Genomic DNA, 26438 nt, shown 5'->3' with positions numbered 1-26438 from the left:
GATCTCATAGTGAAGACAGTGCTTCTAGAGGCAATTGTCTCATTGAGAAGGTTCTCGGAATTATAGGCACACTTGTGCAGAGAAACATACCTCTGTCACAGAGGCAGGAATTGTCCTATGCACGGTACCTTCCTTTCTACAAAAGTTGTTTTGGCCTTTCACATCAACCAAGAAGTACATCTACTCACATTTCAGTTTATGGGTTTGACCAATCAGGATAAAATATTGCAAAGACTGGATATATACGGAGAATTTTGTGCCACTGTTTGGAACGAACCATGACTTTCCTCTGTCCGACCGACTTTTTACTCTAACCAGTCAGTGAAGATGAGTCAGTTCAGCTTCCAAGGCATCTTTTGCCAGATGGATTCATATGGCAATCTTGTTGACATATGTTGCCTGTAGCAAACAACTGCCTATTTCTCTCAGAGACCAGGGCAATGCCGCCCAAAGAGATCTGTAGAGCAGCTACTTGGTCTATGTTCCATACCTTTTTACCAGATTCTACAAAGTGAACATGACGGATCAGGAGGATGCCATTTTTGTGTCCTCGGTCTTGTTGGCAAGCTCATCTGTCCCATCCTCTGCCACTGCTTTGGTATGTCACCTAGAGTAAAGACTCCTCTGTTTTTGTAACAGAATGAAAGATTAGGTTCTTAATCTGGTAATTTTCTTTCTGTTAATACACATAGGAGTCTGTACAGCCTGCCTTGTCAGTTTTCAAAGATTCTTTCTGCCTCAGATAAATTTATAGTCCAGAACTGGAGTTTTTCTCCTATAAGTTGGAAGTACAGTAAAACCTTGGATTGCAAGTAACTTGGTTTGCAAGTGTTTTGCAAGCCAAGCAAAACATTTTATTAAATTTTAACTTGCTATACAAGCAATGTATTACAATACAAGTACATACAGTATGCACACATCACAACTGAGTCGATGGTTCTTCTCTCTCTGACGCTGCAAGAGTGTAGTGGCTGTTCTAAATAAGCAAAGTCTTGCAATATGAGTACATACAGTATATACGCATCGCATCAGAACTGAGCCGATAGTTCTTTTCTCTCTGACGCTGCAGGAGTGTAGTCACTGTTCTAAATGAGCGAGGTCTTGCAATACAAGTACATATAGTATTTTGAATTAAAGTTTTTGGGTTGTGGAATGAATCATCTGAGTTTCCATTATTTCTATGGGGAAATTCGCTTTGATATGAGTGCTTTGGATTACAAGCATGCTTCTAGAATGAATTATGCTCGCAAACCAAGGTTTTACTGTACATGTAATCGTATATGACTTATAAAGCAATAAGTTTGTTGAGTTCCTGAACTCCATATGTGTTTGTTGCACACAGTAGGGTAGTCCATTGATACACCTATGTTGTTCTTTTTCATGAGTTACAGAGCAGAACAGAAATGTACTATTATTTCAGGGTAGTTTCCCATGCCCCTCTCCTGCTTTCATCGTTATAGTGGATATTGTTTGCTTTGGTACAAACTGAAGAGGACACTGTTCTCCACTGGTGAAGGAGGAGGGGCTGAAAGATGTGATTGACGTCCTTCTGCAACAGTTTGCAACCAGACTCCTATGTGTATTAACAGAAAAGATTATACAAGTAAGAACCTAATCTTCCAATGTCGCCTTTTCCTGAAGGTATTGGAAGGTGGTGCACATATCAATGAGAGAATGGAATGGAATGCCAAGCAGCACAAATCACAGAAATAATCCAAAACACAATGCATATGTTAATATACTCTTGTCATACAACCAGAATCAAAGCACTCATTCCTACCCTTTCACTTGCTTTGAAAATAAAAAAGCAGTTATATATTGCTATATTCCTTATTTTTCCACACAACTTTTGGTTTGTTTTTAGTTTGTTGTTGGGTTTTTGTGTTTTTTGTTGGGTTTTTTTTTGTGTTTTTTTGGGGGGGGGTCTTTTTTTTTTTTTTTTTTTTTTCCAGCGGATTGATGAAGATGACTTCTAGAAGCCACAGTTAAATTATTGTATGAAAACAGAGTGCCTTGCCCACTGGCAGGATCTACATCCCTTCTCTCGGTCTTCTCAGCACTATGTTGCATTGAGAGAGATGTAGTCTAGTTAACAGCCATGACTTTAGGTCTTTGTTTCTAGAGGCCATGCTCAGGTTCAGTGACATAAATGTGATGGCATCAACTGGTACTACTAATTACTTGCCTGTATTGCAACTTCCTGAGAAAAGCAGATGATCGGAATTTGATTAGCTTGGAATTAGGATGGAGTAAGGAGGTCTAGGTTAGAATAAATATTTCTCTTGCTTTTGGTGTAAATCCAGCTGTGTTTTTGAAAAACAAGAATGAAATGAGCTCAAAAGGAACACAATAGAGAGAGAGACTCTGAACTTGTGCAGAAAATGCAGAAACAACAAAGTAATACCGGTATATAGTAAATACAAAGCTAGCAGGCAATAAATAAATGAATAAAAATGTAAGGTGCTACTGCCACAAGCACATATTGAAAAGTTCTTGACAAACATGTCCTGAGCCCATTTCATGCAGACACAAAGAAAATGCAATCTACAAAAGTACCAATAAACAATAAGTATGTGTGTAATACATGCAAAATATCTGTGCCATTTAAAAAAAAAAATTTTAATGGCAGACTTGTTGGTAACTGTGTTACCAACAGGTCTACAACAGTCGGGTTTTTAGGATCATAAAACCCGATGGAAAATAGCCAAGCAATGTAAGTGAATCAGTTGCTTGGCTATTTTGTATGGGGTTTTACTAATTTGCATGGCCGGGTCAGAAAATGGGCAATTGAGGGGGAAAACACGGTCAGTTAGCAGCAATCATCGCTAAACCTGTGAAAACAGGTTTAACAACAATCGCTGACTTTAGTGAATCGGGGCCTAAGGAGCATATGGTGGGAGGAGATTCTACTGCTACTGTTATAAGTCTTTGATATGCATATTTGGAGAAATTGCCACTTTGTTTGCTTTTGTATTCTATGGAATATTGTTTGGTTTACAGTAAGACAATTTTCAAAAAATTTTTCTAAATAGTACCTCTGATTCAGCTACTGACTAATAAAAAATTTTAGCTTTCTCTGTGGCGAGTAGCTTTTTTGGAATGTTTTCAGGAGTCATCTTTAGATATGAAGTTACAGGCTACATCCAGCCTGTCCCATGGGGTACTTTTGTCAAGTTCATGGAGTTTCCCTATTTTGCTAAGCAAAACAATGTTATAAGAAAATGCAGAGGATGGCAGAGAGAGGGAACTTTCTGAAAAGGAAATAGAACAAGAGGGCAATGGACATGATCTTTTTATTTTTTTTTTTTAAAAAAGGAGGCTTTTTCATGGATTTTACCTACCACTGGTATCAGCAAGATTAATATGCATATAGCTTTGCATACAGAGTATGGAACAAAATACCTCTTAGAACCATGTGTGGAAACTTGTTTCTCTCTGAAAGGAAATCCCCCAAAGATGGTTATGGCAGGCCTACCCAAAGGTTCTTTGCAAAATATGGAGTTTGTTTCCTTCTTTTATTTTATGACTGTAAACTTCCTAGATCTGAAGACGTATGGTGGTATATCAAGTTCTTTGAATAAACATAAACATTTCTTCTCTCCCTACCCTTTCTACCCCCAATGGTAGCCAGGACTTCCTTTCTAAAGGCTTGCTGTTAATTTAGGTTGTTGTGTCATTCTTGCACCCAGTGTACTCCTATATCATTTATATGCAGTCATTCTACCTAGTGTTTTGCTTTTCAGTGACAGTGGTAGCAAGATAAAATAAGGCACACACATTGATGCTATTTTTCTATATTCAGTGGTGCAGCCCACATATCTATTTGAGTTAAGCTTGCTGTTTGTTTGCTTGTCTAGCTTTAATGGATCATTTACATGTTTAGTGGCTGAATTTTGCCACTAACCCACTATGCTATGTTCTGTGCATAGAGTTAGGTACGATTGTCGGGAGTGCCATTGGGGAGGTCGGCAGGAGGGGTTGGGTACCCTCCTGCTGTGATTGTCGGGCGGGCTGTTGGGGGGGTCGGCAGGAGGGGTTGGGCACCCTCCTGCCGCGATCGCTGGGGGAAGGGGGAGACTTGCGGCTGTAGCCACAACCACCATACTAATCACGGCAGGGAGATCCTTGCCGCGATTAGGTACAGCGGCCGCATCTACTTACCATGTAGGCCAGCATTTTGCTAGCTTACATTGTAAGCATCTCCCATTCTGCTAGGGAGATGCATAGGGCCACCTAGGTTCGCTTAAGGCTACCACCTAGCCTTATGCGAGCTTAGGCGGGCTTGCGGGCCTCTCTAGGCTCCCTGGAGGCGCCTTCAATATAGGCGGCCTGCCTGGGGAGCATTTTTTTTTTTTTTTAAAGTGCCTCCCGATTGGTTGATTAGACAGCTGTAGGATGCCTACAGATGCCTACAATCGGGATTACTTTGCAGAATCAGGGCCATCGTATCTACTGGGGAAAATCAAAGCTGAAAGTCATAAAATGAGATTAAAACTGAACTGAAGATCATGAACACAGAAAATGATGAAGACTTTGAACTTGAAGGTGATAAAATAGAAGTTGTAAAGAGTTTTAATCTCTTGTGTTCATTCAGAAACAAGGAAGCAACTAGTAGTGAAGAAATATGCCATAGAATGACACCTAGTCGCTCTATAATGAAGGCTCTTGACTAAGTATTTAAAGGCAAGGCAATAACACTCAAAACGAAGATCAGACTTGTCCGTGGACTTATTATCTCAGTGGTTAATTATGGATGCGAAAGTTGGGCATTACAGAATAAAGACAGACAGAAGATTGATTCATTTGAACTTTGGTGCTGGAGAAGGATTTTATGTGTGCTGTGGACCACAAAAAGAACTAATCAGTAATCAAACTGACTGTCACTAGAATCACAACTATGGGCTCCTTTTACAAATTCGCTTTAGCGGTTTTAGCGCTTGCTAAAATGCCACACGCACTAGCTGCTACCGCCTCCTTTTAAACAGGCGGTATAATCCGGTGCGTGCACTAAAAACGCTAGCGCACTATTTTAAAAGGAGCCCTATAGGGATGACACCGAGGACCTTGTTGGACTAGCACAAAACAGACTTCTTTTTGGATCTGTAATTCATCAAGTCGCTAGAATTTGAACCTGAGTCGATGGCACCTAACACACACATCTCTATTATTTGAATTTTAGTGCTGTTAATAAGTATATTTTTGAAACTGTTTCATAGTAGTCCTCTTATAAAGTTTTAATACACTGATTTTAACTCTGCCTTATTCATCGCATTTATGTTTATATTTTGTCTTTTTACTACTGTTATTCCGTTAACAAAATTGTAAATTTGATGTTGAATTATACACTTCCTTGGGTGAATCTCTTCATAAAGGTGGTTAATAAACCTCAATAAATGATTCAGACAAGTTCTAGTGCTGAATCGTATGTAATGATACGCCTCTCTTTTTACCATATTTATAAATCAAGTTCTTAATATAGTCCAACGTGTAACAAACAAAAAAGCACTACTTTTTTTTTCTTACACAAAACAGGTCATGCCCGTTGTCCTTTATAGTTATGTTTCCTTTTTTTGGTTTAGTTTCCCTAGTTGGCAGTTGGCACAGGACCAGAAGGATGCTTCATGGTCAGTAGTTTAGATTAGTGTTTCATGCAAAGTGCGGAAGGAAGTGACTTGATTGCTCCAAACGTTATCTTGCTTAAGAGATACAAGTTACTCTGCATTACAATTTATTTCCTCTATTTTGTCCATACTAGCTGGGATAAACAATGCTTGACTCTGAATATAAGGAGGGGGTCAATATTCTCAATGGAGAAGGGTAAATAGTGGGGTTCAATCAAAGCAAAAATGTATGCACATATAATGATGAGAGAACTGATTATAAATTAAAAAAAAAATTTCATATTAAATACGTCCCTTTATCTGCTGTCAGAAGACCAGTTTTACTGACCAGTGTGTTTATGTAATATTTTTACAATTATTCCAAACAGTCATTCAAGGAGGAGAAAAGCCTCAGATCCCCTTAAGCCACAGTATATTTACTTGCAGGCTATACTGGCAAAAAAATCTCCTTAACTATCTCGTTCATGCACAACAAAAAAAATCTTCAAAGCTGTTCATCAAATGTTTTACAGACGTTCAATTAGTGTCCCACTGATCAATGCAATTGGGGGTCCTTTTACTAAGGTGCGCTAGTCGATTTAGTGCGCACTAAATATTAGCGTGCACTAAATGCTAATGTATCCATTATATTCTAAGGACGCATTAGCGTTTAGCGTGCCTCAGTAAAAGAGGGGCTTAGTGAACTGTTGAACAGGGCTGTGGAGTCGGTAGATAAATGTTCCGACTCCGACTCCTCAGTTTTTTGTACTTCAGACTCCGACTCCAGGTACCCGAAATTTCCTCAGACTCCGACTTCACAGCACTGGTTAATTTTCAGATCGTTAAAATGGAATGTCAAGTTGAGAGAAATGAGCATTTTCGACACCATCTTCTTTTTGCTTTTAATCAAGGTTCTAAGGCCGCATAAGCTGCTCGCAACATTTGTGCTGTGTATATAGTGGGTGCTATAGCTGAAAGAATCACTCGTGATTGGTATGCCAAGTTCAAAAATGGAGTCGGTAGATAAATGTTCCGACTCCGACTACTCAGTTTTTTGTACTTCTGACTCCGACTCCAGGTACCCAAAATTTCCTCCGACTCCGACTCCACAGCCCTGCTATTGAAACTGATAAGCATGAAAACTTTAAATAAAGGACTTATCTTGTCCAATGATTTACTGAAAATGGTGGACCAGGAGCAGAGAATGAGTCAATAAGCAGCATTTTGAGTAAATTGTTGGACAAGATAAGTCGGGAGTGGGACCAAAGGACAGCAGAAGGCCAGAAGTGCTCCCTCTCCACAAAAGTGAAAGTAAGGAAGAGGTAGGGAACTATAGGCTGGTAAGTCCGATTTCTGTGGTAAGTAAATTAATGGAAACACCTTCAAAACAGAATAGTGAAGTTCCTGGAATCCAATGGATTACAGAACCTGTGGTAACATGGAGTCACTAGAGGCAGGTCTTGTCGGACAAATCCGATCAATATCTTTGACTGGGTGACCAGATAGTTGGATAGAGGGAGGACACTAGATGTGCTGTATTTAGATTTTAGCAAAGGCTTTGACGCTGTTCCACACAGGCATCTAATAAATAAGCAGAGTGGCTTTGGTATGGAGGAGACACACAAGTGCAAGGAGGAGAAGCACTGGCAGGGGGAGGGGGAGAAGAAGAGGTTCATTGCCGCTGTCATGGAGAGGACAATTCATCGCAGCTAATAATTTTTTAATGGATATTTCCTCTAGGAATTTGTCCAATCCTCTTTGAATCCTGCTGTGTCGATTGCTTTGACTGCATCCTCTGGCAACAGATTCTACAGTTTCTCTGCCGTGCGAACAAAGAAGTCATTGTTATTCTGCTGGACCAGTCTAGATGAGTGAGTTATGCTCCCCAGCTAGTCAACAGAGGAAGAGAATGATGACATTTCAGTGACAATACACAAATAGGCTCTAAGAGTACCAAAAATAGAGTAGAATATGTAGATATACATACAAATAGCTAGATGAACTCTATTTAAATCATTGTAAGAGCTAATTTAAGAACCTCAGCAGTACCACTCCAGCAGCTCAAAAAGTCAGTATTTCTTAAGCCTTATGTACCAAATCCTCCTCAGTTCAATAATCATAAGGTTATCTAATTTTTCATTTCAAAGTTTTAATTTCCTTAATTCAAATACTATATCTAAAATATTAAAACTTAACATGCAAAGATAGAGCAAAAAAAAAAAAGCACATAGCTTTATCATCATAAGTCATTGTCTCTCAAACTTTCTCGAGCCAGGACACACTAAAGGTAGTGGCCATGGCTTAAGGCACCCAGAAGTGCGTGGACGTCGCCATGATGACATCACGCATATGCGTGGCATCACGTCGACATCCGCGCATGTACATAGGCCCTCCAGGTGGGCCCTGGGATGCAAGTAAGGGGTTTTACCTTATTTCCTTGGTTTTATTTCTTTATACTACCTTGGAAAATGGACTAACGCAGCCAACACACCATTTCACTCAAAATAAAGAAAAAATGCAATTGGGATGGTTTATGGAATAGAGGTGTTGCATGTGATAATGTAAGTAAACATTTACATGGAAACCAGACTATAAAAGAGGCTCCCAAAAGGAAAACCTCTGCCATCTTGACCAGAAATTTCTACCTACAATTCCAAGTGTTTCTGCAGATGTTCATAAAAACCTACATTATGCATTAAAGGGAAAGGATAGCATTTTTATCTGGTGGATACTATAAGTCACTAGGTGAGTTGCTTTATTTCTCTACCCCTCTATATTTCTAAAAAGACAGTGAAATCCAAGTTGTCTCATGTAAGATTTTCCTACTTTTTCCTCCACTATAGTCTCCAAACTCTTTGGTAGTTTTGAAAATGCTCCCAAGCAAGGTGGTTTAATACTACCTTCATCAAATTGTTAATAATTCAAAATGAGAAGATAGGGAAATATTGTGACTTTCAGAGTTCACATATTTACATTTGAGCATTCTCGAGATGCTTCATTTATTGCAATACTGAAATAATGGAGCCAGAATTGATGTTACCTGAACTAAGGACTGTTCCAACACTTGTATCCTCAAATCCTGAGAATTTAGTCTTTTCTCTTGAGCCTTCATTCATTCACATGTATGTCCACAGTAACCTGAGTCACAGGAGCAAAAGCATTCCAGATTTAGTCCAAAGTAACTTGTAGTTTAAACCAGTCTCAAAACCAGACCAGATGTCATCAATTTTGTTGATGCTGGATCTTCAGCTTCAGGTTTTTGGTTTTTTTTTTGCAACAAATGAAAACTTCCTGATCTCTGAAGAGAATAAATAGTCCAGGCCATCAATTCCACCATAACCAGACTGTTGCTGTTGCTTCCCGATAAATATGCTGAAGGTGACTATGCAACCACATCTCTTATGAGAGTAATCTCCATGACAAGCCCAGAAACTACCACATTCTCCAAATGCATAGTAATATGTAGCAGATTATCCAGGTGGACTGGGAAATGGTCTGAGTCATGACCATTCCGCTGGGTTATGCTTTGTAACCTCCTCTAGCCAAGCATCTGCTCTGTTTAAGACCCAGCAACAGACACATCCAAAGCCTTTCGTGAGGGTAAGCATAAAAAGGCTCCTGGGATAGAAGTCAGCTGCAATATAGGGATAGCATACCTCCCACATCTCATCTTTCAGTTACCCTTTCAGACAGGTTCCCATGGCAAATGGTAGAAATGTAACCACAGAAACTGACTTCAAGTATGTCTCTGACAGAATTGCCGCCTTGATCTCCTTTCCTTCCTTGTTGCTCTCTGCCAACTTTCACTAAAGTATTAAACTTTAAATGAGACAACACAGTTTGCATATCCACCTGGCCTTATTTCCATTGTCCTAGCCAATTGGTCTAGTCGGGCCACAAACCTCTCTTGAATCTTACACAGTAAAGTAGTTTTAATTTTGTTTGCTGAGGCCCTTTAATCCATACTTTTTGCAGGGCCTCTTGTTTCTCTCCTCATCCTAAAATGTTTCCTCTGAGTTCACGGCTCCTTTCCCAGGTTCTCGTTTGTTTAGGCAAAAGCACAAGAACAACAGAAACTGTAAATTACTAATCTTTTTCCCATTCCCTTTCTGTCTTTATCCTGGGCATGTTAGTGTCCTGCAACTATGAAGAGCCAATTCTTCAGGGCTTTAGCTAGCTATGTGCATGTGGTGTGGTCGCAAAGGGTGAAAGGGATGCTGGGATACTAAAATTGTGTGATATCAACAATGGAAGCAAATGGACATGATGCGAGTTGAGGAGTAGGAGCACATCGGGAACACATGGGGGCATGTTGCACAGGGCGCTTTTGCAGTCTCCAGCACTTCTGCTTAAGAATAGCTATACATACTAGGTCAGATCCATCTAGCCCAGGATCCTGGTTCCAACAGTGGCCAGTCCAAGTCACAGATATCTGGAAGAAACCCAAAGAGTAGCAACATTCCATGCTACTGATCCAAGGACTTCCTAGGAGATGTATGAGATAGAAGGCAAGAGATTGATAAGCACAGTTGAGGAGAAGCACTTTGAAGTGAAGGCATCTGAGGATCTCAAGATGATGAAACAGGGTGACAAGGTAGTGGCCATGGTCAGAAGGATGCTGGGCTGCATAGAAAGGGGTATAACCTGCATAAGAAAGGAGATGTTGATATCCCTGTATAAGTCATTGGTGAGGCCCCACTTAGAGTTTTGGAGGCTGTATCTTGCTAAGGACATAAAAGTACTTGAAGCCGTTCAGAGAAAAGCAACAAAAATGGTATGGGGGTCTGTGCCACAAGATGTATGTGCCACGTGATGACTGGAGGAAAGGAGAGATAGGGGTTATATGATTTAGACATGCAAATATTTGAAAGGTATTGATCTACAAACAATTTTTTCCAGAGATGGAAAGGTGGTAGAATTAGAATACATGAATTTAGGTTGCAGGGGGCCTGACTCCGGAATAATGTCAGGAAGTACTTTTTCACGGAAAGGGTGGTAGATATATGAAATGTCCTCCTGTGGTAGAGATGAAAATGGTAACAGAATTCAAAAATGTGTGAGATAAACACAAAGACATCCTGTAAGGAAGGAATGAACCAAACAGACTTAGTGGTGCTTAGATGGCAATTCCTGCCATTAGAAAGCAATGGCAGAGCTGGGCAGATTTGAATGGGCTGGAGTAGGGCTTCGATGACAGCTTCAGTACAAGGGAGAACAAGGCCAGTGCAAGGCAGATTTCTATAGTCTGTGCCCTGAAAATGGCAAGGACAAATCAAGATCAAGTATGCGTATATAGTATCACATCATACTTTATGCTAAGAGTTTTTCTTGGTGGGTAGACCGGGTGGACCGTATAAGTCTTTATCTGCTATCAACTATTATGTTGTTGTGTTATGGGAAGGCCCCCTCAAGGGCTAGGGTAGTTGCGCTGTCACAATATTTACATCTGCTTATGGCACACCTGAGTTTTGCAGGTTAACGCATATATATGGATAGTTTTATAAGTACACATGTAACCACTAGTCCTAGGATAGGGGGGACATTGATGGGAGTGTTCCGGGAGAGGCTTGATTGGTGTGGGTTGGGTAGAAAAGGCATTGAGGGACTAATTTTCCTTTTTTTTGTTTGCTTCTATATGAAGGTCCATTGGGGATGAGGGGGGTGGGCATGGGGGTCTTCACATTTCCAGTAGTTATACCCTAGCCCCCACTTTTTCGGGTGCCTTTTAATACTTAGTGATTCACACTGACATTGTTTCTTCTTTCCTTTGGGGGAGGAAAGGGGGGGTGGGTTTAGACAAGGATGTATTAGGATGACTAAGATATGACTTCACTGCTAGATATTAATACTGTCTGTTGTTGTAATTCTGGGATATTAAGGGTTGTGGATTTTGAACAACCTGAGGGTTGGAAGACGGATTGGTACTGTTATAACTCATAATGTCTGAAAGAGGGGAGAGATAATTTGGAGGGGGAGGTTGGAGCATAATAGAGAAATTTGTGAGTACTGGATGTTATACACTTAGGGCTCCTTTTATCAAGCCGTACTAGCGGGGTTAGCGCGTTGGACATTTCATCACACGCTAACCTCCGCGGCCGGCTAAAAAACTAACGCTGCTCAACGTTAGCAGCTAGCGCGGCAGGCGGTTTAACGTGCGGTATTACGTGCGTTAAATCCCTACCACAGCTTGATAAAAGGACCCCTCAATGTTACTGGTTGGTTGTATTTCATACTTGATGGGCATATATGTTGTTGATTTGTGCCTTTGTCATCGATAAAACTGTTTGAAAGTAACCACTAATCACTTCTTAACTGTGAGAATATGTCCACATAGTTCAGATATTTCAAATACAGGTTGTATACCTATAAGCTCACTAACATATAATAAGAGCAACTTTTTAAAAGTCTGTTTCTGTGTGCTAAAATTATTTTTTTTTTTTAACCAGTGAAAATGTAAAATTTTTCCTTAAGCTGAAGTGACAGAAATTATTTAAAAAAAAAATCCTGGCGATGAATGTTTTTTTTTTTCAACCTCTAATGAGCTCATCCTCAACCCAAATAAATCCAGAACCCTTTTCTTTACCACTGATGATGCACCATCTCTTTTCTCTCTGGTGATTCTTTGTAGCACCTTTGTTTCCTTAAGTGATAACACTAGGGGTAATCCTCGAAAGTGCACATCAAATTTTGCAAGTCGTTCCATGATCTTTCTATAAGTCTAACCCCTTTCTGTAAGTATAACCCCTTCTTCCGCTGGCCTTTAACAAGTGAGTGAATGAGTATGTTATCAGTCAGCTTGATTACTATAACTCACTATATATAAGAGTGAAGGATTTATGTCGCCTGCAGCTTGTCCAAAATACAGCTATTAAGATTATTCATAAGGCTCAAAAATATGATTTACCCTTTACTATTCTCACTGGTTACCCCTTCATCACCAAATCACTTATAACTCTTACTCCTAGTATTCAAAATTACTATGTCAGGGGAACCATATTTTCTCACTTGACAGTTGACATCCTACATACCCTAAGTCACTCAGATCCTCTATGCAACACCATCTTAGAATCTCCACATTTAGAGAAATTGTAAACGATAGTCAGGTGTTCTTTTTCTCAGTACAGGGCCCAATCTCTGGAACAAGTTCCCAGAGCATCTGAGATTGCAGACATCTTTTGATCAATTTAAAGCTGACTTAAAAACCTTTCTCTTTAAGGGTGCCTTCAAACGAACATCAGAATAGCCTTACTGGGTCAGACCAATGGTCCATCAAGCCCAGTAGCCCATCCTCATCGTGGCCAATCCAGGTCACTAGTACCTAGCAAAACCCAAAGAGTAGCAACAGTCCATGCTACAGATCCAGGGCAAGCAGTGACTTCTCCCATGTCTTTCTCAATAACAGCCTATGGACTTTCATCCAGGAAACTGTCCAAACCTTTCTTAAAACCAGCTACGCTATCCGCTCTTACCACAACCTCTGGCAATACGTTCCAGAGCTTAACTATTCTCTGAGTGAAAAAATATTTCTTCGTATTGATTTTAAAAGTATTTTCCTGTAACTTCATTCAGTGTCCCCTAGTCCTTATAATTTTTGATGGAATGAAAAATATATCTATTTGTACCCATTCCACTCCACTCAGGATTTTGTAGACTTAAATCATATCTCCCTTCTGCCATCTCTTTTCCAAGATAAAGAGCCTTAACCCTTTTAGTCTTAACTCATATGAGAAGGACCTACTTCTATTGGAACACTGGTCCTCAACTTGGCAGCTAAACTTTAATGCTAGAAAATGTAAGGTCATGCACCTCGGCAGCAGGAATCCATGCAAAACTTATAAACTTAATGATGAAACCTTAGCTAGGACCAAGGTGGAACGTGATTTGGGGGTGATCATTAGCGAAGACATGAAGACTGCCAATCAAGTGGAGAAGGCTTCATCAAAGGCAAGACAAATGATGGGTTGTATCCGAAGAAGCTTTATCATCCGGAAGCCCGAAGTTATTATGCCGTTGTACAGATCCATGGTGAGGCCTCATCTGGAATATTGTGTACAATTCTGGAGGCCACATTACCAAAAAGATGTACTGAGAGTTGAGTCGGTTCAGAGAATGGCCACCAGGATGGTCTCGGGACTCAAAGACCTCCCGTATGAGGAAAGGCTGAATAAATTGCAGCTATACTCACTCGAAGAACGTAGAGAGAGAGGAGACATGATAGAGACGTTTAAATATATCACCGGCCGTATTGAGGTGGAGGATGATATCTTCTTTTTTAAAGGTCCCTCGGCCACAAGAGGACATCCGCTGAAAATCAGGGGTGGGAAATTTCATGGCGACACCAGGAAGTTCTTCTTCACTGAAAGAGTGGTCGATCGTTGGAATGAACTTCCGCTTCAGGTGATTCAGGCCAGCAGCGTGCCGGATTTTAAAAGGAAATGGGATACACATGTGGGATCTCTAGGGAGGTAAAAAATGTAGAGGGGATACACATGTGGTATCTCTAGGGGGGTAAATTCAAGGGGGTGGGGTTGTTAGAGTGGGCAGACTAGATGGGCTTTTCTGCCGTCATCTTCTATGTTTCTATGAGTTCCATCCCCTTTATCATCTTGGTTGCTCTTCTTTGAATCTTTTTAGTGCCGTTATATCTTACTTGAGATAAGGAGACCAGAATTGAATGTAATACTCCAGGTGAGGCCGCACCATGGAGTGATATAGAGACATTATAGCATTCTTAGTCTTGTCAACCATCCCTTTTTAAATAATTCCTAGAATCTTGTTTGCTTTTTTGGCCGCAGGCATTAGGAGTAGAGCAATGAACAATGCACCTAACCCTCCCTCGTGTACACTCCCCTTATCTCTCTCTCAAAAATATTCTAGTTCTCCCTTCTTCCCACTCTTGTCTTGTTTGTCATTTCAGACTTACCATATTTTTCACTCCATAAGACACATTTTTTGCACCCCCAAAAAGGGGGTGCATCTTATGGAGTGAATACACCTCGGTCCCCCTGGCGTTCTTCTGCTGCCTGTGCCCCCCCCCCCCCCCGGCATTCTGCTGCTACTCGTCGCTCCCGCTGGTTCTGCTCGCCGTTCTCTTACTCACTCGCTGCCGCAGGAAAGGAAGAGAAGGGCCGGCAGTGTGCAATGAGGTCCACAAGTCTTGCCCCGACATCAATTCTGACATCGAAGAGAAGGTCCGGGCACACCAATCGCTGGCCCAGACCTTATCTCCGATGTCATAATTGACGTCGGGGGAAGGATTGTGGGCCTGATTGCATGCCACCGGCCCTTCCCTTCATGGAGTTGCGGCAGCAGTGGACAAGCGGCGGGCCAGGAAGGAGGAATCGATGTGGCAGGGAGGAAGGCAGGCAGACTTAAGTGCGGGAGGGAGGCAGACTTCGGTGTGGCAGGGAGAGAGGAAGGCAGGCAGGCTTCGGTGTGAGAGGGAGGCAGAAAGGCAGGCTTCAGTGCGGGAAGGAGGAAGGACAAAGGCTGGAAGGCAGTGAGGGAGAGGGGGCAAGAACTCAGGACATAGGAAGGAGGGAGGGAGGGAATAGAAAAAGACAATTGTTGGGCCTGAGGAAGGAAGGAAAGAAAGAAAGAACTATCTAGTGCAACCAGAAATCACCAGACAACAAAGGTAGATTTCAATTTAGTGACCAAAATCTGTTTGCTGCAGTATATTTGTCTATTTTTCTAGGGAGCTGGGTTCGAAGGCACCATAGAAACATAGAAAAATGACGGCAGAAAAGGGCCAAAGCCCATCAAGTCTGCCCACTCTAGTGACCCTTCTCCTTGATTTTGCTCACCATCCCCTGCCCTTACATCATTAGAGATCCCACATGAATATCCCATTTATTTTTGAAATCTGCCACGCTGTTGGCCTCAATCACCTGCTGTGGGAGTTCATTCCAATGATCGACCACCCTCTCAGTGAAGAAATACTTTCTGGAGTCACCATGAAATTTCCCTCCCCTGATTTTCAGCGGATGCCCTCTGGTGGACGAATATGGTTTAGAATATTTTTTTCTTGGTTTTTCCTCCTCTAAATCTAGGGTGAGTCTTCTTTCTGTCTAGTCTGTAAGCTGGCGAGATAACATGTCAAAAATAAACTTGAAACTTGTTGCCAGAAGGACTTATTAAGACCATCCAAAGACTGTCATACCAACATGCAGTTTTGCTATGAACAGTTTTGTTTTTGTTATTTTTTTAATGATGTCATGTTTTGGGTTTCATTAGATTTCAGATGTTGTATTCTCTTACAGAATAGCTCAAATGCCTCAAAACGAAGCAAAATATTGGTGACTGAGGATGATGGTGATGTTGCTTCTTCTATGGAAATGGCTGTAAATAGCATTTACTACTCAAGAGAAGAAGGTAGGAGCTGTGCAAATGATATTTACTCTTATAATGTATAAATCTGAACCAGCTACCTAGGACTCAGACATTACAATTTGAAAAGGAAGAATGTGTACATATTTTTGTAGTTTATAACTGACAAGGATTTTGTTCTGTTACTTGAGACTAAAGAATGACATGGAGACAGTTTGTCCTCGACACCGCAAGCTTTGTCCCTGTCCCCAAACCCGCACACTCTATCCCTGTCCCCACCCTATCTCCACAAACTCTGTCCCCATGAATCCTGTCTGATCCCATCTGCACAAGCCTTATTTTGAAATCATATTATTAAAGTATAAAAAGAAACAATATTCTGTCCAACTGTCATTTTATAAATCACGAATAATACAGAACAAGATTTTAAAAAATCCTATCTCCTCTTCCCTCTAACAAATATCCCCTCCACTATCTACTACTACTAATTATTTCTATAGCGCTACCAGATGTACATAGTGCTGTACAGAGTCACAAAGAAGACAGTCGAGAAAACTGATTAAGCCTAATTATTATAGAATTCTACATAGAAAAATCATCCTAACAGAATGCCTTGGTCACACACACACACAACACAAATTTGACAAATCCATAATAGCAGACCAAAAATGATAAACATACATGCCCACCTAAGTCCATCATCTCCCTTGTACCAAATTTCATCACAGCAGAGTAGTGCTGCATACATGTCCTAAGTTCCTATGTAAGACAGTGTTGAAGTTCCATCTTAATCAGACAGTTATTCTATGAACATTCTTCCCAAAACCCCAGGCCCATCATGGTGAAAGTACATTGCACACTTTGACCCACCAGGATGAGGACTGCCATTGGTAAATGCACTTTTTCAAATTGGCTAATAAACTGCATTTTCTTTACTTATGCACATGTTGGGTTGACTCTGGAGGTTCACATCCAGCTCATAATATCAGAGATATTGGTATATTAGTTGCCCACTTGAGCTCAGCCTCCATAGAGGAGATTTACAGGGCTGCAACCTTCAGTCTCAATACTGTATAGAATAAGATTCCCAACATGATTTGGTTTGATTAGATTGTCCTTCAGAACTTATTTGGTTTCTAGAATCCAACTTCCCTCCCCCCCATCCCCACCAGCCTATTTGTTTGTTCCAGGCTATCCAAAAAAAACCAAACAAGATTTGTTGCTCTCGTTATAATAATTTGTTGATTGGGCCTTGTCTGTTGCAGGCCTCTTCCTTTTCCCCTATTTTTGTTTTGGACAGCCTGATAGGAACTCATTAGTGAGAATATGATCATCCTGCTTGTCTTCAGAAAAAGCAAAGTTACTCTTCTATAGAGGGTGTTCTCAGAGGACAGCAGGTTGAATTTTCCTACTACCCATCTACCTCCCCTTGGAGTTGCATTTTATCAGATTTTAAATTTGACTGACTTGATTCTACATGACAGAGGAGTGTCTTCATGCTAGGGCTCCATTGGTGACATCACCCATTAGTGAGAATATTCATTCTGCTGTCCTCCATGAATACTTTCTACAAGTGAGTAACTTTGCTACATGTGGTTTTCAAGGCCAGAAAACCCTCTTATCTTATATCCCTACTATCGACAGCTGTACATTGACTGAGAAAAGATCAGTGACGAACTTTGGTATTTAGGTAAATAGCAGATTGGATTTTGGGGAGCAAATTTCTACGATGGTGAAGAAGATTTTTACATCTTATATAATATCTCAGACATTTGTTAGAGAGGACAAACATTGTTTGAAATGTCTGTATGCAAATGCCAGAAGTCCGAGAAACAAGATGGGAGCATTAGAATATATAGAACACATAGGAGTTGTTATCCAGAGAGATAACACACTGACAAGGATATCTGAATTGGAATCTGGCTCTCATATTCAAAATTTGTGGATGATAAGCAAGAAATTTTTCCTCTTAACTTGTCTCCAGCTAGACCAGGGGTCTGCAACCTTTAAGACATAAAGAGCCACTTGGACCCGTTTTCGAAAAGAAAAAAAAAACTTGGAGCCGCAAAACCATTATAAAACAAATCTAACACTGCATATATTGTTTCTTATCTTAATGCTATATACAGGATCACTAAATTGAAAATAAAATCATTTTTCCTACCTTTGCTATTTGGTGATTTCATGAGTCTCTGGTTGCACTTTCTTCTTCTGACTGTGCATCCAATCTTTCTTCCTTTCTTTCAGCCTCCTGTATGTTTCCTCTCCTCCAGACCTCATTCTCTCCCCCAACTTTTTCTTTCTGTCTCCCTGTTCCCCCTTCTTTCTGTCTCCGTGCCGTCCCCCAAGCCACTCGGTTTGCTGCCACCGCAATCGGGGAACAGCCCCCAAGCCACCACCGTCCCAAGCTTTCCCTGCAGAAGTGTTGCGCTGACCAGCATTCCGCTCCCTGACGTCAATTCTGACATAGGAGAGGAAGTTCCGGGCCAACAAGGCATTTCTCCTCATTCCATCCAGCCTGAGCCCCATCTCTCCTTGATCCAGCATTTCCCTTCTGTGTCTGTCAGAATTACCATTCCACCTATTTTCCAGCATCACCCTTCTTTGTGTCCATCTCACCTATATCCCTATCTCACCACTTTTTCAGAATCTTCATTTGTCTCTGTCCTTGTCTTTACCCCATGTTCACCATTTGCCCTTTCAATGTCTTTATCTCCCCCCCCCCCACACACTTTTTCAGCATTACTTCTATGTCTCTATTTCACCTCCTCTTCATGTCCCCTCTGTATCTCTATCCTTATTCAGTAGGTCCTGCTTACTCTTTCTCTTCTTTGTGTCACTATCTCCATTTTCAGCTTTCCTCCCTTTTCCTTTGTTAATGCACCCTATAGCCAGAATCTTTCCACCCTCCCTCCACTCCGGCCCAGCCCAGTATGAAATATTTCCTTTTGTTTCCCTCCCCTCTCTCTTTCTCTCTCTTCTGCTCCCCCACCCACGAGTCCTGCATCTGGCCCTCTCCCTTCTACCTGCACCTGGCAAAACCCCCCTGTTCCGCGGCTCTCTTAAGCAACTCGTCAGCAGCGGTGATCAAGACAAGCTGCCGACATCGAGGCCTTCCCTCTACGAGTCCCGCCTTTGTGGAAAAAGGAAGTTGAAACAAGCGGGACTCGCAGAGGGTAGGCCCCGACGTCAGAAGCTTGTGTCGATTGCTGCTGCTGAGTTGCCGAAGAGAGAGGCGGAGCAGGGGATGTGGCCGGAAGCAGGTAGAAGGGAGAGGGAGATAGGAAGGCTGTAGGTCTCCGGAGCATGACACCGACCCCGGCCAGGATGATTTCTTTTTCAGACGTGCACCTTACAAGTCCGGCGTCGCGGCGGGAAATAGCCAAGCCATGCTGAGCAGTGAGCTCAGCACTACACAGATGAAAGCCTTGCTTGCTGATTGGTCCGGCGGCACGGCGGGGCGGGGCCGCCGGACCAATCAACAAGCAAGGCTTTCATCTGTGTATGTGCTGAGCTCACTGCTCAGCATGGCTATTTCCCGCCGCGACGCCGGACGTGTAACTGCATGCCTGCGTGACACACTACCGGAGCCGCAGCAAAGGTGGAAAAGAGCCGCATGCGGCTCTGGAGCCGCAGGTTGCCGACCCCCGAGCTAGACAAATCCAGAAAAAGAAATTTTCCCACCAAGAAAAATACAATTAGTCGAATGAAAGAATAATCTAAGCAAAGCTTGTTTTTCCTAGAGGAAAATGAATGTTACCAACAAAAGTATTCCTGGACTTCACCTCATCTATTATACTTTTAGGAATCAATGTTAAGTATAAGCTATCTGATGAGACCTCTGTCATAGAACTTTCCACAGAGTTGGTTGTTTCTTAGTAATTGGCATATAATAAATCTATGCAAAGTAGGCAAGGCTGACTCTGTATAATGAAAGGTCTCTTTCAAGAATCTTAAAAAAAAAGAAAAGGATCCTTGGATGAATTTGTTAACATTTAGGGAAAATATAAGATTCTAAGGTTTAAATGTCGCAAGTAGTTATTAAAATTTTTCACATTATGACATGTTGCTGCGGTGTGTGTCTTACTCTATCTAGTTGTGTTTGGGTCCTACTTAAAACCCACCTTTTTGAGGTTATATTTTAAATCCAGAACCCCTTTACCCTTCCCAATTCGGACTCACTACGTTAAACATGACTTTACTGCCATATGTAAATGAGTACTAGACATTTATTTGTCTTTTCTGTATGTCTAAAATAGATTATCAGCTCCAAGGAACAGGTAATGTCCCTATTTTGTGTGTTGTACAGCAGTGCTAAAGAACGTGTGTTCAGATACATGCACTAATACCCTATGGTAACATATATTGACCCTCTAAATGAATCAATTTATTTAACCCATTCAGTATTGATTCCTAATATTGAATGGAGTGATTTTGGTGTTAGTATTTACTATGCACAATATTAAGCCTTTGGCCAATCGTTTTCAAACCAATTCTAAAATGTAGTTGTATTAATATTCCTTGTTGCATAATTAATGTTTAAAGGTAAGATTTGTTCCATTATACCTTAGATTTAGTGGTACAGTAAAATGCAGTAAACCTTCCAGTCTGCTTGCAGAATTTTGAAATAATGCATTTTTTAAATTTCTGGTTCTCATTCCCCAAAATATGTGGAATGGAAGAAAAATTCCAAAATTTGCTGAGGCAAAGCCCGACTCTGTTCATATGTTTACTTTGCTTTCTCATTTAATTTAAATGGACTGAATTATCTCTGTTGGGATTTTAGTTAATTATACAGCATAGGCTAATACTCTGTGGATATAATTTATATGCAGGAACCTTAGTGTGGTATTGCTGTTTATGTGTTTTTGGGCTATGTTCCCTGCAGTGAATGAGTTCTGGGTGACCGTTCAGAAGACAGAGGCTGCAGAGAGGTGTGAGCTTTATGGTAGTTACGTACTCAAAGCTGACAAGGACTGTTTGATTCTGAAGGACCCCAAGACCACAAAAGTCCTTTTCACCTGGCCATACAAATTGCTTCGTCGCTATGGCCGGGACAAGGTAAGAGTGAAGTAGTCTCTATGACTGGTTTCTGGCTTGCCTAAGATTCCATTCCATCCATTCTTTATATTCTGCCTTCCCAATCCAGAAATTGCCTACAGAAAAGCATGGGATGAAATTAAACAAATCAGGGATAGAAGAATTTGGTCTGGAGTCTAGATGATTTCAGTTCTAAAGGGAATAACTAGTACTCAAGCTATTAAAGGAGATTCTCAGCAGCTGCCTGCATTACTGATTCTAGTGCAATGTGTCCAGTGGTCCTAAGGTCTTGTATCTGATCCCACAAGTTGCTTGCAGAAAACTGTCAACCATGTTTTCAACCCCCCTCTTTCCCAGGGAGCTGCTCCTGTCCCCTCAGTTTGTTTTCTGTAAGCAAGTTGCTCAGAAGTGCTTCTAATCTGCTTTGCTTTGCGGTTTTATTATTTGCAGGTTGGGGTTTTTCAGTATTTGTTTGCAGGCTTGATGCCCAGAGGTTTCCAATTGTTGGGACCTCTGCCTGGGGAAGACACAGACTCGTGCTGTGGAAGTCTGTTGCTAGCAGAATCAGCCCCTCAGGGATACCTAGCTATCCAGCCTGCTGGTATTTTTATAGCTCAGGGGCCAGCCCCTGCATAGCTGCTCATATCCATGATTTAGTCAGCAGCTTGAGCATAGGCTGTTTGGTCTCCTTGGCTCGGCTGAGATTAATAGTGGGCCGGTTGCTTAGTCCTCCCCATGCGCAATGAGATTTTCTGGGGATTGAGGCTGTCTGACCTCGATCCAACTGGTAGCCTGAAGACCAGGTTCATCCAGCAAATCTGTAAGGCATAGTATCTTTAGGAAAGAACTAAAAACCACATTGTTTAAGAAATTTATAACCTAACCAGACTTCTCCCCTAAAATCGGAGCCTCCTCCCATCCCAAGGAGTCCGTCTACCCTCTTCTACCAAAATTTCTATCTTTAATTGTTACCAGTTTTTCCCACTGGTGCCCGTCCTTCGTTCAAATGTACCAAGTTAACAACTTACTTCTCATCAACATCTTATGTTATCTTTTTCACCTTCGCAGCCTTGCACCTTTGTAACTCAAAGCGCAATCTCCTTTCTCTTCTCCTACTTATGCTCTGAATATCATCGACTGTATAATGCTACTCATTGTGAAACCATGTAATACACAGCCCTGTAACTCTCCTGTTACTATCACTGGATGTTCAATGCTATACTCTGTAATTCGCTGTCTGTACAGTTTCTCTTCATTGTAAACCGCCTAGAAGTCGCAAGATTGTTGGCGGTATATAAGAATAAAGTTATTATTATTATTATATCAATTGAGTTCCTATGCTGAAGCAGGCAGGCACCACATGGCATAATGAGTAAGGCTATTATAGCCTACTAGCTGATGCCCCGGCATTGGACGGGTATTTAATTATAGCAATAACACTGTAAATGGATTCAAATAAAGATACTTTATAGTGGTGAATGAAATTATTTTTTTACAGCTTTATAAAAAGTACAATATTCAAATTATAATGTGAAATATTTGACAAAATGAATACAATACAACTAACACAAAACTTGATTATAAACAATATTTTTAGTTTCACCTCCAGGAGCAAGAACATATAAATTCTTGGGTGAAGAGACCCCCAGAACATATCACCCCAGTTAGTGAGGGATCTGCATACCAAGTTTCGTTCAAATCGGTCAAGCCGTTTTAGATTTACTGTGAGAATGGCAGCTGTTTACATTTTTTCCATTGACATGAATGGGTGAAATCTGATGTTCTGTTTGTAGCTCCGCCCACATGTGCAGGTGGGCCGCGAGACCCCCAGAACATATCACCCCAGGTAGTTGGAATTACTGTGAGAATGGCAGCTTTTTACATTTTTTCCATTGACATGAATGGGTGAAATCTGATTTTCTGTTTGTAGCTCCGCCCACGTGTGCAGGTGGCCAGCGAGACCCCCAGAACATATCACCCCAGGTAGTGAGGGATCTGCATATCAAGTTTCGTTCAAATCGGTCCCACAGCTTTTTACATTTTTCCCATTGACTTGAATGGGTGAAATCAGATTTTCTGTTTGTAGCTCCGCCCATGTGTGCAGGTGTGCCGCGAGACCCCCAGAACATATCACCCCAGGTAGTGAGGGATCTGCATACCAAGTTTCGTTCAAATCGGTCCCACAGCTTTTTACATTTTTTCCATTGACTTGAATGGGTGAAATATGATTTTCTGTTTGTAGCTCCGCCCACGTGTGCAGGTGGGCCGCGAGACCCCCAGAACATATCACCCCAGGTAGTGAGGGATCTGCATATCAAGTTTCGTTCAAATCGGTCCCACAGCTTTTTACATTTTTACCATTGACTTGAATGGGTGAAATCAGATTTTCTGTTTGTAGCTCCGCCCACATGTGCAGGTGGGCCGCGAGACCCCCAGAACATATCACCCCAGGTAGTGAGGGATCTGCATACCAAGTTTCGTTTAAATCGGTCCCACAGCTTTTTACATTTTTTCCATTGACTTGAATGGGTGAAATCTGATTTTCTGTTTGTAGCTCCGCCCACGTGTGCAGGTGGGCAGCGAGACCCCCAGAACATATCACCCCAGGTAGTGAGGGATCTGCATACTAAGTTTTGTTCAAATCGGTCCCACAGCTTTTTACATTTTTTCCATTGACGTGAATGGGTGAAATCTGATTTTCTGTTTGTAGCTCCGCCCATGTGTGCAGGTGGGCCGCGAGACCCCCAGAACATATCACCCCAGGTAGTGAGGGATCTGCATACCAATTTGCGTTTAAATCGGTCCCACAGCTTTTTACATTTTTTCCATTGACTTGAATGGTGAAATATGATTTTCTGTTTGTAGCTCCGCCCACGTGTGCAGGTGGGCCGCGAGACCCCCAGAACATATCACCCCAGGTAGTGAGGGATCTGCATACCAAGTTTCATTCAAATTGGTCCCACAGCTTTTTACATTTTTTCCATTGACTTGAATGGGTGAAATCAGATTTTCTGTTTGTAGCTCCGCCCACGTGTGCAGGTGGGCCGCGAGACCCACAGAACATATCACCCCAGGTAGTGAGGGATCAGCATAGCATGTTTCGTTCAAATCGGGCAAGCCGTTTTTGCGTTGGCAGCTTTTTACATTTTTTCCATTGACATGAATGGGTGAAATCTGATTTTCTATTTGTAGCTCCGCCCACGTGTGCAGGTGGGCCGCGAGACCCCCAGAACATATCATCCCAGGTAGTGAGGGATCTGCATACCAAGTTTCGTTCAAATCGGTCAAGCCGTTTTTGCGTGATCGCGGCATATACACACACACATACACACATACATACCTCCGATTTTATATATATATAGATGAAGAAATTTTTTTTTTTTTTTTTAGGGGGGTGGAGGTGTTGATTTTGAAGGTTTCTGCAACCAAAGCCTAGGTCCCCCTCCTCTAAAACCCCTATCCCTGTGTTTTTTGTCCATCAGGGAGGTCTCCACGGACCATTATTTGCACAAGTTTTCTGGTGTTGGCCATCTTAGATTTTAAACAATTTTTTTTTCTAAAGTCTATCTGCCTCAAAACCCCTCAGTTTTGCTTAAATTTGACAGGGATGGACTCCTCAGGCCTTTCTACCCATATTTCATGCCTGGTTTGTGATGGATGACGGGCCAAGGAGCATCTATGTCCCGAGTACAGTGGAGCATGCTTTGGCTGAGACTTCTCTTGAGTCCTCCAGGGCTGGAGATCCGCAGGAGGTGTGTTTCCAGCAGAAGAGACCATTTCCAGAGCCCTCTGAAGGTGCATTGGCCAAGTAAAGACACATGGGGTCCGCGGAGCCCAGGAGAACTGGCAGCAGGTCCCTGCCAGGGTCCTTTAGACTCCCTCCCAAAACAAGGCTTCACCCCAGATTTTGTGAGCCTCATGTAGAACACCTATGTGAACTGCCAAGGGTCCTCGGTGTCTGATTGCAGCACTCCAGGGGCAGTGGCGCAAGGGACCTCCCCTCAGCAGGTGCCCTAGCCAGTTGAGGACCCAGGCTTGGGTCAGCAGGTATTTGACATAGAGTGGGAGGATGGAATGTCTGATTTTATGCCACCATTGTCCCAGGACGAAGTTTCGTTGGCAGAGACTGGCTTGATGCAGTAGAACAGCTGTCCAGAAGCGGCAGTAGCCCTGGACCAGGGGGTTGACCTCACGGTGTGCCAACTTTTCAAAGCCTCTGTGCTTTCCAGCCTCTCTGAAAGAACTGAAGCTAGAAGCTCCTCCAGGTCCTTCATCTCAGTGCTCAGTTATGAGCAGCTCTGTCACTCAATCAGCATGCTTTCCCTCTCATCCAGACATCTCTAAGTTGGTCACAGACCACTGGGAGTCTCCCCTGCAGATGGCTAAGGCTATGACCAAGCTTTACCCAATGGCTTCGGATTTCCAGCAGCTATTTGTTCAGCCTAAGGTGGATTCACTGGTGGCGCAGGTCACCAAACGCACCTACTTGCCTAGTGAAGGTGGTGTGATGTTAAAGGATTCACGGGACTGTAAAGTGGATTTGCTCCTGAAGCGGCAATTTGAAGCTTTAGCCTTAGGGATTAAGGTGGCAGCTGCCACACACGTCTGTCTCAAGCATCAGTCCCAGAGGACGACGAGGATCCCCAAATGCTCCTAGCTGGGGTGAATTATATAGCAGATGCATTGGGTGATCTCATCAGAGTCATGTGCAAGGTGTCAATCTATGTGATCTCCTCTCGACGGATGCTCTGGATCAGACAGTAGGCAGGAGATTCTGCCTCTAAAGCCACACTGAGCAGGCTCCCCTTTAAGGGGTATATGCTATTTGGCATTAGTCCAACTGAGGCCGGAGAAAGCGCTCTTATACGTGTTCCCCCCATGCCCAAACCCGGGTGAGTCATTCATAGGAGTACAAGGCATCAGGAGTTGGCAATCTTAGTGGTGTCCGATTTGCTCCGCAGGCTGTGGTATGTGGCCCTAGACCGTCTCCAGAGGGCTGACAGCCTCAGGCTGCTGATTCAAGCAGAGCTCCTCACTCAGGATCCAGTTTCTAGCAAGAATCCAGAACACTTTGGGCTTACAGCATGACTCTTGAACAGGAGGCCTTGACGAGCAAGGCATATTCAGATATGGTGGTCACCACTTTGTTCAGAGCTAAGCGGCCATCCATGGTAGCAGCCTCTGCTAAGATCTGGAAGTCTTTTTAGTGCTGGTCTGCTGTGAAGGAGGTAGAGCTTTTTCAAGATCCAGTTTTGGTAGTCTTGGACTTTTTACAGGAGGGACTTCAGAAGAGCCTGTTGGTCAGTTCACTGAAAGTGTAGATAGCAGGCCTTTCCTCTTTCCAAGCATGGAGAGCAGTGGCTCCCTGGCTTCTCACCCAGATGTCACCTGGTTCATTAAAGTTATGCCCTCCAATTCATTCCCTTTCCCTTCCTGAATATTAACACATTGTTGCATGATCTCAGCGGA

General features: G+C 42.3%; 1 protein-coding gene across 1 annotated transcript in view; it reads left to right on the top strand.

Annotated features, from left to right (window-relative positions):
* Positions 1-26438, top strand: part of DOK1 (docking protein 1) — a 95930-nt gene that overhangs the window by 58045 nt on the left and 11447 nt on the right. Inside the window, exons 3-4 of the mRNA XM_033955341.1 lie at positions 15863-15974; positions 20818-20990. Coding sequence (XP_033811232.1) covers positions 15863-15974; positions 20818-20990 — 285 coding nt within the window. The remainder of the gene's footprint in view (positions 1-15862; positions 15975-20817; positions 20991-26438) is intronic.

This window comes from Geotrypetes seraphini, chromosome 1 (genome assembly GCF_902459505.1).
Source record: "Geotrypetes seraphini chromosome 1, aGeoSer1.1, whole genome shotgun sequence".
In the NCBI taxonomy this organism is placed as follows: Eukaryota; Metazoa; Chordata; class Amphibia; order Gymnophiona; family Dermophiidae; genus Geotrypetes; species Geotrypetes seraphini.
The sequence above is the reverse complement of the archived record's forward strand: the minus strand, read 5'-3'. Positions and strand labels throughout refer to the sequence as shown.